General features: G+C 35.9%; 1 protein-coding gene across 1 annotated transcript in view; it reads left to right on the top strand.

Annotated features, from left to right (window-relative positions):
* The first annotated feature begins 3,068 nt into the window (after positions 1-3,068).
* Positions 3,069-11,440, top strand: part of LOC110446388 (transmembrane protease serine 9-like) — a 20,481-nt gene continuing 12,109 nt past the window's right edge. The window contains exons 1-7 of the mRNA XM_021491521.1: positions 3,069-3,176; positions 4,113-4,181; positions 4,856-5,041; positions 5,591-5,759; positions 6,346-6,608; positions 7,756-7,892; positions 9,182-9,340. Of these exons, the coding sequence (XP_021347196.1) occupies positions 3,116-3,176; positions 4,113-4,181; positions 4,856-5,041; positions 5,591-5,759; positions 6,346-6,608; positions 7,756-7,892; positions 9,182-9,340 (1,044 nt within the window). The 5' untranslated portion in view covers positions 3,069-3,115. The remainder of the gene's footprint in view (positions 3,177-4,112; positions 4,182-4,855; positions 5,042-5,590; positions 5,760-6,345; positions 6,609-7,755; positions 7,893-9,181; positions 9,341-11,440) is intronic.

The following is an 11,440-nucleotide window of genomic DNA, read 5'->3' as shown; positions in this document are numbered from 1 at the left end:
GTGTGTGTGTGTGTGTGTGTGTGTGTGTGTGTGTGTGTGTGTGTGTGTGTGTGTGTGTACGTGTGTGTGTGTGTGTTTGTGTGAGAAAAAGACGGGGAGCAAATCGTTTTCGATGTACCAGAAGAGATATTTATACTAACACAGGTCGCTGACTAAATGTTATCAGTGGTCACGTGTGAAAAATGTGAAAGTCAACATTTGAATATATTTTGAATTTTTAAACTAAGTTGGCCTAGTTTGTTCAGAATAGCCGACACCAGATGACAGCTGACAGTGCTTTTATTGTTGTGCCCTTTAAATTCCATACCGATGGCGGCATATCACACGCTTGTCACCAGTTCAAGTACATGGTACCTTTCGTAACCCCTGTTAATTGTTTTAAAAAATCATGATAATTGTTATCATGAACCCTATAGTCTAGAGAACAACAGCATACACACATACATTGAGGCGATCTTTAATTAGTATCATTGAAGTACCCACTTGAAAGATATGTTTCTCCATTTTGATATGGTCCCTGATACACATATAATATCGAAGTCTACTGTTGAATGAGTAGATGTCTCAAAACATAATTAAATTGGTCCTTCAAATTAATAAAATCCCTGTTTCAAAACAACAGCAAAGGATATCACTCTGGGAGCCGAAAATATCATTTTTGTAACGCACGAGTAAGGCGTTATTCANGGGGGGGGTGTTCTAGGGGTCAATTTACAACTTTCTTTCATAGGTATTAGTTTTTCAATTTATTTTCAATTTTCAATTTTCAATTTCAAAACAGTAAAAAAATGTGTAAAGAGAGACAAAATAAACTTAATGATATATCCTACAATATAGTAACAGGGTATACAAATATTTATTTATTTCACAATATACAATCTGATTTCCAAACATATATATTTTTTCTTGTGTCGGCAGATCCATAGTGACAACAGCTGTTATATTTAGTATACGCAATCAACCAATTTAATTCACCATTGAGTTGCAAAATTAATGTATAAACGGTTTTACCCCTCAAAGTGAATATTATTTTCAACTTTGAATACAAAGTATCAATGTAGCTATATAGAGTGTGTGTACGTGTTATTAGGGAGATGGATTGTGGAAGTATCACGTAGGAGAGGTGGTGTAATGCGATAATGAGTGCAAATGTCAATTGCGATTGGAGGTGTTAGAGATAAAGGCTTACCTTGAAAATGAAAGTGAAGGAATTACCTTAAAGGAAGTCTTATACGAGAGAGGGAGTTTACGCGCGAACCTGTAGGATGGATGAAAGAATTTCGTGGGGAAAGGGTAAGTTAGGGGATAGATGTTAAGTTTTAAGTAGTTAACGTGTTAGTTTCGTTGAAAGTAACAGGTACACAGAGTGTAAGTCTTCTGGGAAAGAGAAAGCTATTAGGTTTAAGAACAGTTGAACTGATTATTTGTATTACATTGTGTGTTACGCATTAAAGGATCATCAACACAGAAGAGGTCATAAGGACACAAAGAAAGACGGTATAACAAGAAAGAGCGAATGACAAAAAAGGGTAACACATATACGTCAAAGTGAAAAGTGTCCAAAAACATACTTTTGTATATTAACATTTTTTTCCCGGTTACATTGGGTCACAAGACGCGAAGAGAAAAAATATGTAAGCGTTACTTTAGGCGGAATATAGTTATGCTATATAACGGGTTGTGTTAAGAACCTTTGAGACGTGTATCAGATCTGAAAAAGGAGAAACACTCGATCAACAATCAAGGTTGCAACCGGCTGTCAAGGTTACACAGGTAACACTGAGGACAGTATTTTGTCTTGAACAACCTCAATGTATCGCAATATCCAGAGTATACAACACAATGTATTGCGTCTGTCAAATCCAATTTGTAACGAAATCTCATTCACGGTGTGCATCGGATTTAATGCTGTTCGCACGTTTAAAATATATTCGAAAATGCTCAGAGTCAAAAAAAAAAAATTATCTTTACATCAAAAGTCAAATATTTCCCCTAATATAACATATATCGTCATTTCCTGCATACTACTTGCCCTGTTGGATAGCCAATGGGAGTTGAAATATAGGTTTTTTGGAGAGAAAAAAATACAAAATAGCCAGCTGGGTCAGATTGCCTGCAAATACAGTGATAAATTGAATCGTCCTATGTAATGAAAAGGTAGGTATAGATTAGCCGATCTATTATCGTTGCTTGAAAAATCTAAATACCTTCGGAGATACATTAGTAACTGATATTGTGTCTGACCTTCAATTCTGGATGCACTTGGAATTTATACTGTTTCTTGCTTTTTATTTGCTTTCTTCTGTAGTCCACGCGCAAACATGAGAACTACTAAAGTATAACCGACATTTTATTAATGCAAATTAAAACCAAATAGCCCCCTTCACCAGGTAGCACGCAAAAGGAATTTCCGGATGAACAAAAAAGTGTAGCCCACAGGATTTACACTGTAAATTATGGTACATAAGATATGTGTTATATGACAATAATGTGCGCGTTATATTTCCTACAAACCTAGAGCAGTGATGGAGAAGAAGGAGAATATCCAGTGATCCACCTCGGGGATCGTGAAGAAGAAAATACCTGCTGTTACTAACTGCATGTTCGTAAGAAGCGGCCATTGTAGGAACTCTCTGCAAAAGTGGGAATCTGCTTTTGTGCCCTCTTCTTATAGACAAGAAAGCGACCAAAATAAATCCGCTGTACCAATCGCAGTATTTCGGGTCTTTATATTTCATTCTTCTTATGACTACCGTTTGTTTCCTAGCGCTGTTAGGTGTTTCACAATCAGGTGCGCAGCGACATGATATATTGATTTTATATAAAGATTTGTCAAAATGGCTGATTAATTGACGATCAATATTTTATACACGGGAAAACAAGCAAACCGACATGCGTGTTCCAGAAAAAGTACCACAGGTCAATATCTGTGGTTTTTGTCCTGAATATAGACTACACGCACCTATTTATTTTAGTCGTGATATGTGCTGAGCAATCCATATAAACATGGAGTTCATCAAGTGTTATCTACTGTATCTAGCAGCCGTCAGTATAAGGTCGATTCCCAATGACATAGACCAAAGATAATATATCTTTCACGAGAGTTCAGGCCAAGATGGAGGTCCTGTATTTAACAATTCTTTTAGGCGTATTGGTTACTCCGACATTTGCAACAAGTGAGTTTATATTTATTTTATTTTCAATTGTCTTGCATTATAATTATCTTAATTGTAGTGTGTTTATACCGTAGAGAATAATTTTGTGTCGTGTAATATGTTAAAGAACGAATAATATATTCAGGTGATTAAGTAATTAAATAATAATAAGGCTGCATGTTCAGAAAATAATAGCAAATAATTGAAAGAATACCTTATTTACTTGTTTTGCCTGTTATTTCAAACAAATTAGGAACCTAAAAGGGTAGGTGATTTTGCTGATTGTCCTAACATTTCTATCCGTCTTTCTTCTCAATTGACTTCCGGATGTTTTTTCCGATATTACTTTCTCAAAACTGATGACATTTATATAAGTATTGATATTGATATAAGTATGTTGATATCCATTTTTTAAATGGTCAGCAATCATGGCCACCGTGGCCACTAACTGATTGCCATATATATGGCTGTACGCCAAGGTCATGCCAATTTTCCCCCTTAATTCTGATTTTGCTGTTACTTTGTAAATAGTTGTATATTGGCATCTACATGTGCATTTATTTGGGAAACCTCTGTTACTACCAGAAATTAATTAGAACTTAATTTTTTCTTTCTATTAAAAACCATATCTGATTGTGAAAAGTTCATGTAGGACAACCAATATCCCATGGGTATTCATTTTGGAAACCTCTGTAACTACCCGAAATGTGAGAGAAAGAATAAGAAAAAGGGCCCTTTTCGGTTCTCTGTTAATCTTGAATTAATCAGTAACGTCTACTTCACTCTTTACAACTCCCTTTTCATTCCGCAACGAAGTTTAAAGAGATAAAGTACATGTTTACGTATGTAGGTAAATATCTTAACTATTTTAAAGCCACTGACAATTTTATTTGTTTGAACAATTATTGTTAATTATTGTAAAACATTATCTATACTATATTGTATGATGTTTTCTAGCGGCGTGTGTCGCCACTCTGCATGGGGTCTGTGTTAGCCTATACGCTACGACAGTGTACTGCCCAATAGGTGAGTACAATGTTGAACCTTTACAGCTACATGCATGACCGTTTCCCGCCAAATCATTGCAATTCATGTTTTGTATGTTCGACCTTTGCTTTTTGGATTAGTTTTTATTTCTGATACAAGGCGATAAACAGAACGATTATGATAATCTAAAACAAGGTTGATCTTCCTTGAGTATATTAAATATGTCAGAAATCGTAAAGAGTGATTCATTAATATGGTAGCAATGTATTTAACGGAAAACAGGATTGTACACTGTAACGTTTACAAATTAAGGATTGAAATTTAACAATTGACGTTATTTACCAATTGATTGTTCATTGTATATCACCTCGTTTCATTTTTGTTTGTGTTTTTTTTCATTTTGATTCTTACTCTAATGCTGAATTGATCAAATTGGAGATATTTTAATTAACTGTTTTATCGTAATATTGCAAAATAAAAGTAATTTCTCACCAAAAATCACCATATAAACATACCTACCCGAATAGACAAGAGAATACATTCGAATACCAGGTCACCGGAAAACTTGCCATCTGCGTTGAAAATACGTCACACGAGTCAAACGTTTGCTTTTTATTAGACGTATAACCCGATCTTCTTGTATGCATTTATGTAGTCACTACGTCAATGAAATTATTGTGAACTTTAATTTATGTAACTGTGATATTTTACAGGGGATTCTTTCACAGTAAGTTTCTGTGGATTTATGCAAGGATGCTGCTATCCTACATATACAACTTCTGGTATCCATGGCAGTACCGGTACACAAGGTAGTACCGGAACACATGGCTCAACATCCGGTTCCCAAATTGGTTCTGGTACACCAGGCGCGTTATCCGGATCCGGAAGTAGGTCAACAAGTACATTATTTACATCAATTACACCGGTTAAGAAATTGTTATAGGTTTATATGTTATTTAATATTGTTGGAAATATTGTTCAAACAACCTTGTATCTACTCATCAGTATTCCGTCTTTGCGTATTGCAGAGTTATCTGCTCTTGAGAGCAGGTATTGCTTGTTACGTCATTGGTTTGTGTTAGAAAATTACGTCGTTTTCTCAAAAAATGATGACGTTTCTCTCACAATCATTTTTTGAGAAAACGACGTAATTTTCTAACACAAACCAATGACGTAACAATCAATACTTGCTCACAAGAGAAGATAAGTCTGCAATACGCAAAGATGGATTACTGATTGCACATACTGAATTAAGAGAGTTATATATGTTATGACCTCGTATGAATGGTTTTTTTTACTACATGTTTGGTATATGGGGTGTAACCTCCTATTAACAACTGAGGTCATTACCGATTCAGCATTATCTTGTCTTTCTAAAGCAGGATGTGATAATACGCGATAATTTTATTAGACAATTTTATTTGATACAACTTGATATTTGTCAAAAGCTAAATGTGGAATGAGTGAAGTACCTCACACAAAGATCGTTGGAGGAACTGTGGCTACTCCTGGCGAGTACCCCTGGCAAGTGTCACTCCGTTTTAATGGTCAACACATGTGTGGAGGTACCCTTATCAGTAACCAGTGGGTGCTGACTGCCACACACTGCTTCGAGGAGTAAGTCAATATTTCTACCTTTCTTTATATGTGATCGTTGAAACCGGTGTTTTGGGATCCTTTCAGCCACGTAATGGAATAGCTTACCATCTGGTGTAAGAAAGTCAAATACCCTGCCCAAATTTAAGAAAGACTTCAAAACTCACCTCTTCACGTCTGCATTATAGACTCTTTGCACAGACGTCATTATTAAAAACGGACAGTTGAAGTTTGATTAGTGTTATAGAAAAGGCTTGTTCACTATTTGTTAAAATTTTGATTTATTTATTGAATGAGCGTTCTATTCACAGCTATGTTCATTAAAGGACGTGCCGCTATTTATGTACAGTTCGCATGTATACTGGACTCATTATTTTTGTGTATTCACCTCCTTGCGATAACTCGAGTCTGATACCCTATCAAAAAACGTACCAAATCAACAAGTTATTTTACCATTTCTTCATCAGCATCAGAACAGAAAAAATTGCTGCTTTGAATATTCATACTATAATGAACTACTGTTGAGATATGTCATAGTGTGCATGATATTACTTAACTAACGTTCAAAACGCAGAAACTGTAATTAGTAATGTTACCTCTGTTACAGTACTGGTAGATCACATTGGACAGTAGCCACTGGTGTACACGATCGGGGTCACATCTATACTACACAGGTACACAGAGCAGTGAACGTTATCTCTCACCAAGGCTACGACAAGACAACTCACCACAACGACGCCACCTTAGTGAAGCTCGAGAAACCTATAGACATTACCAGTACCAACGTGAGAATAGCTTGCCTACCGGAGCCTCATCAAGTCTTCGATAACCAAATCTGCACAGCCACTGGTTGGGGAACGACATATCTAGGTATTCTTTCAGTTCTATTTTTGTTCTGTCTTACTCAAGAAATAAATATTCTACACTCATGTTAAGTCTTAGTTCTGTCTTCAAGGTAGGATTAGTTTTCCTGTTGGCTCTTGTTTAATTTTGTCCCTGCAAAGTATGTACGGATTAACCCCGTCAATTTAATCCAAATGTATCTATCATTTTAATTTATAAACCAGAAGCTGCTATCACCATTTAATGTCAATGCTACATGTTTTAAATGTCGTAATATTCACGCTGCTTCTTAAGCACAGTAATGCTTAACACGTGAAGCAACAATGCAAAAACCTGTCTTGACAGATATGCGTTCTCCTTCATTTAGATTGTTAATAGTAATAGTAGTAGTAAATGTTTAACGGCCCATCAACACAGGATGCATCTTTAGGGCCAACAACTAGTCGACATAAACAAATGCAAAATAAAAACCTCAAACAAACTTAAAGGTTAAAGATAAATGTCAATTGTAATATTAAAAGTGGCTATGGTGACTCAAATTGTATTTAAAATACCAACAGCTTTCAGTTAGCCTTAAGTTGTAGAGCCAGTTCTCTTTTCGAAAAGAGACGTATGACATGTAACGTTAGTGTATAAATTGTCTAGAGTTGACTGACTGTCGACACAATCGAATAGCAAGTGTTTTACTGTAAATGATTCCTGACACGTTATGCATTAAGGCTGATCTTGACGTTCCAGTAAATAGCAATGGGTTATGCATGAATATCCTATCCGGAGATGGGCAAGGACAACCTCGTCTCGGCGCCTCTCTCTGTAGCTAGGATAACATTAACCGATTTCAGGATACATAGAATGTAATTTGTATCTACCCATTGGTTACACAAAACTCCTGCCGAAAAAAATGTGAGAAAGAGGATATCAATTCTCGGAATGGACTTTTAAGTTGACAGGTTTTGCGAGTGTTAGCAACTTCGGAATCTTCCTCCATTTCACAGAGGTGAATGATTCTCTTTCTCTTATCATGTTTGACCTGCCATTACAAAAATGTCGAAATGACTGTTGATGTGACGTGACATGACATCCTATATTTATTACAACGCCCGAGTTACACGCAAATGTCTGAAATCTGGCTGCAGCCATTTTTTTATTGAAATGCTTTTTTTATTATTTCAAGGAGGACAAACAACACGTTACCTTGAGGAAATCGACCTACCTATCATTGCGAACTCACAGTGCCGATACATCATGGGTAATGCTGTGACGTCATCTAATATATGTGCAGGCTACACACGTGGACATGGAGTGTGCAAGGTAAAGATGGGTTCTGTCTCCAAAACGGGACATACCGATGTCCTTCATTTTGCTTTATTTTCATTTACTACTACAGGTTCAGCATTTCTGGTAATGACAACAACTCGGTAACACTTTGTCATTATAGTATCACCGGAATGAATGCCATGTTGGTGCTTTCAGTTCGGGATTTCCACTAGGTAGCACTATAAAGTCGGCACCTGATCTGCGCTATCGCAAAGACCCAAATACTAAACCATACCGCATTAAGCAGCATAGGCATACATGCATATCGTACACGCATTTAGACACGTCCTCATTGACCTTTGCTCGTCGTGGGACGTTGGACCCTATGATATTAATTTTTGAACAACAACATGCATGTTAAAATCTTGATCAATTATTTGTAAGTTGTTTTTCAAACAAGCTAAAATAACAAGAAAAAAATCTTAAGATAAAAGGAACAATCGAGTTAAAATGTATTGCTACCACTGTACAATTTTTTTTTTTTTTTTTTTTATTAAATTGCTTTCGAAAAGGATATTCCATGAAAACACATGTTGTTAACATAATAGCATTTGTCTAAAATTTGAATGTTTGAAAAAGGAAATAGCTATGAGGAATGACAATCTAATGTATGGGCCACAAAGTCTTGGAATGAAACATAGCAGGTGAATCTAAGCAACAACAAGTATTTTTTGGTTTCTTTAACCTCTATACAAAATGCATGTGCCTCACAAGTACCATAACCGAAATGTAAAGTGTCTCCCTTGCAACACTTGGGATCTTTCTCGTTTCCTATTAACCCTGCCTTCTTTCTTCGTTTTCTATCATCTTTCACTGGCTGTAGCGAGGACTTGTTAACCCCCGTAACAAACGCATCGTGTTTACATTTAGTGTTGAAATTGTTATCTTTTCAGGGCAGCAGGTTTCATTCTTAGTTTCTCGTTGGTTATCAATACATGTCCTAATGTTTTTGGGCTTTATTTTAGTCATGGAACAGTGTATTAATTTTAATATCATGTAACGTAACATATGTATTTAGAGAGAGATTCTAAAGGAAATGTGTTTTATCTAAAGAATCATTACGAAAGCCATACTGCAGATATTTACAATATCATATTGTGAAGTAAAACGCATATTTGCATTGTAAAAATAAAGGCAGCCATCTATCTATATATATATAAGGGGCCATTATGAGGTAAGTGTTGTTTTTTTAAATATTTACAGGGTGCTTCTGAATATTTAGGCTACAACCAAATGCCTAAATGAAATACTTTAAAACAAGTATTTTTTTCTTTTCTTTTCAGGGAGATTCAGGTGGACCACTAATATGTAAAGTAAATAATCACTGGACGCTGGCTGGTATCACGTCTTGGGGGTACGGATGCGCTGAGGCACACACCCCGGGGGTCTACACAAGAGCTTCCGCGTTCCTGGACTGGATACATACAACAATGCGTCTACATTAATCAGTATTTTCCTGTGCTTGGAATATTCATGATGAATAAATGTGAACATTTTTTATTGTTTTCGTCATTAATCTAGTAAATGATTATTTTTAGGATATCGTTAATATAAAACTTTAATTCAATTTAAATAAAATTAGTTCGGGTTACCGTTAGGGTTTAAAATCGAAACAAAACGGAAAAAAATATACAAATATGCCTATTTATATTACTGCGCTTATCATTAAATTATCTTTTACTGTCAAGTGGAGTCAATATTCATGGATATCTCTCGTTCAAGACAGTTACAGAAGCAATGCAGTGTAAGTACATGTATAGCATTCCTAGTCCAATATTAACAATGGTTCCCAATATTCTTCAACTTTTCCATGTCGGTTTTATATTGTGGGAAATATTCCTTCAAACATTTTATTGAAACGATAAACCATTTATAACCTTAAAATTAGAACGACCAATTACCTTCAAACAAGACATACTGTTTCCTGTCATTCTTCTGATTGAAACCCTGGTTTGGTTTGATTTTGGTTAAACGTCATAGTAACAGCTAATGTAATTTAAGGACGTGCCTCCATGTTAGTTGTGTATGCGTGCATATGTGTATGTGTGCTTGAGGCAGGGTATGTAGGTGTATGTGTGATAGCGCGGATCTGATGCCGACTTCATAGCGCTATCTCCGCCCGGTCACAGTATACTAACAACGGGTGAACCAGTTGTTTCCATTTCTCTAACTGCTGACCTTGAAGCAGGATATAACAACTATCATTTTAATTATCTTGGCATGTCCCGGCCAGGTGACAGAACCAATTGTCTTCCTCACCTGGGCGAACGTTCAACATCAAAGCCAAAAATGAGGTATAACCAGGCAAAGTACTGGGAAATAAAACGTAGTTAGAAGTATGGAGAAAGTCCCCAATATGTCAATGGGTGCAGAGTCACTGAAAGGAATTGCAAAATAAAGAATATTGAAGTTAAAATATTGAGTATTACTGTCCAATTTTATGAAAGACATAAGATCATTCCACTGAACTTTTTTTGTTAACTCTCCTTTTAGAATGTATTCTTAGTTCAAATCACGGTAATTCTCTTGTTTATGTTTATTAGTTTTTTATCTTCCAAACTACTAATATATATAGGGTAAATATAAAATGTACACCATCGTTAACACACATGTAATATTTGCACACAAGTGAAAAAAAAAACACTTTTGAAGTTTTAATAACAAACAACACTGGGTTTTCTCTCTCCTTGAATTTCGATCAATCAAAAGTCACTTAAACATAATTTACCGACAACCTATCTACAGACCGCCCCATAAACATCGCCGCGGAAGATAACATTTAGGGAAATACATTAACATTGTTATCCTAAATGCCTCCTTAACCAAATCCAAAAAAGATTCTCGACTCTGAAGGGGGCTCCATACTACTCGCCTCTAATATTCTGCAGGTATTATCGTGTCGTCTTTTCTACGTGCATTTCACCTGTACCTCGGTAGGTACGTATCTAAGTATACATCTATGACAAAATTGCATCGCAAATTTATTCAAATCGATATTTTATTTCAAAAAACAAATATATAAAATAGTTAGTATTGCCAACCACACGACGAAATATGTCAAGAAATGGCATTTTTTTCAAAAACAAGCAGGAGCAGCAGAGATCTTGCGATATCCTTAATTAAGTTAACCGTTTATATATCCTGTATAAATCCAAGAGAAATTTTAATAATGTTTTCATCAATTTAATTATATTTGCTTAAAAAAAATCATGTAAAATCTGTCACAATGGAATAACACTTACATAACACACTGAACAACTTTTTATTACCTTCACGTTGTAGCTGCGACAGTTAGGGTTCATACCTCTAGTAGGCCCTCTTTGTAAGATTGCTCTTGAATTAAACAAATGTTCGTTTCCACACAGTTCTTCAACACGACGGCAAATCTACATGCACACGAATTATATACAGTTACAACAACAACCACAAAATAATGTACCCGGGACATTCACGGCCCCTCCGGCCGAGGCTTTACATGGCTTCTCTCGCCAGAGGCTAACATTCCCGATCCTATAATCCCGACTCTACCCCCTACCCCCCCC

Source organism: Mizuhopecten yessoensis, unplaced genomic scaffold (assembly GCF_002113885.1).
Source record: "Mizuhopecten yessoensis strain PY_sf001 unplaced genomic scaffold, ASM211388v2 scaffold2681, whole genome shotgun sequence".
In the NCBI taxonomy this organism is placed as follows: Eukaryota; Metazoa; Mollusca; class Bivalvia; order Pectinida; family Pectinidae; genus Mizuhopecten; species Mizuhopecten yessoensis.
The sequence above is the reverse complement of the archived record's forward strand: the minus strand, read 5'-3'. Positions and strand labels throughout refer to the sequence as shown.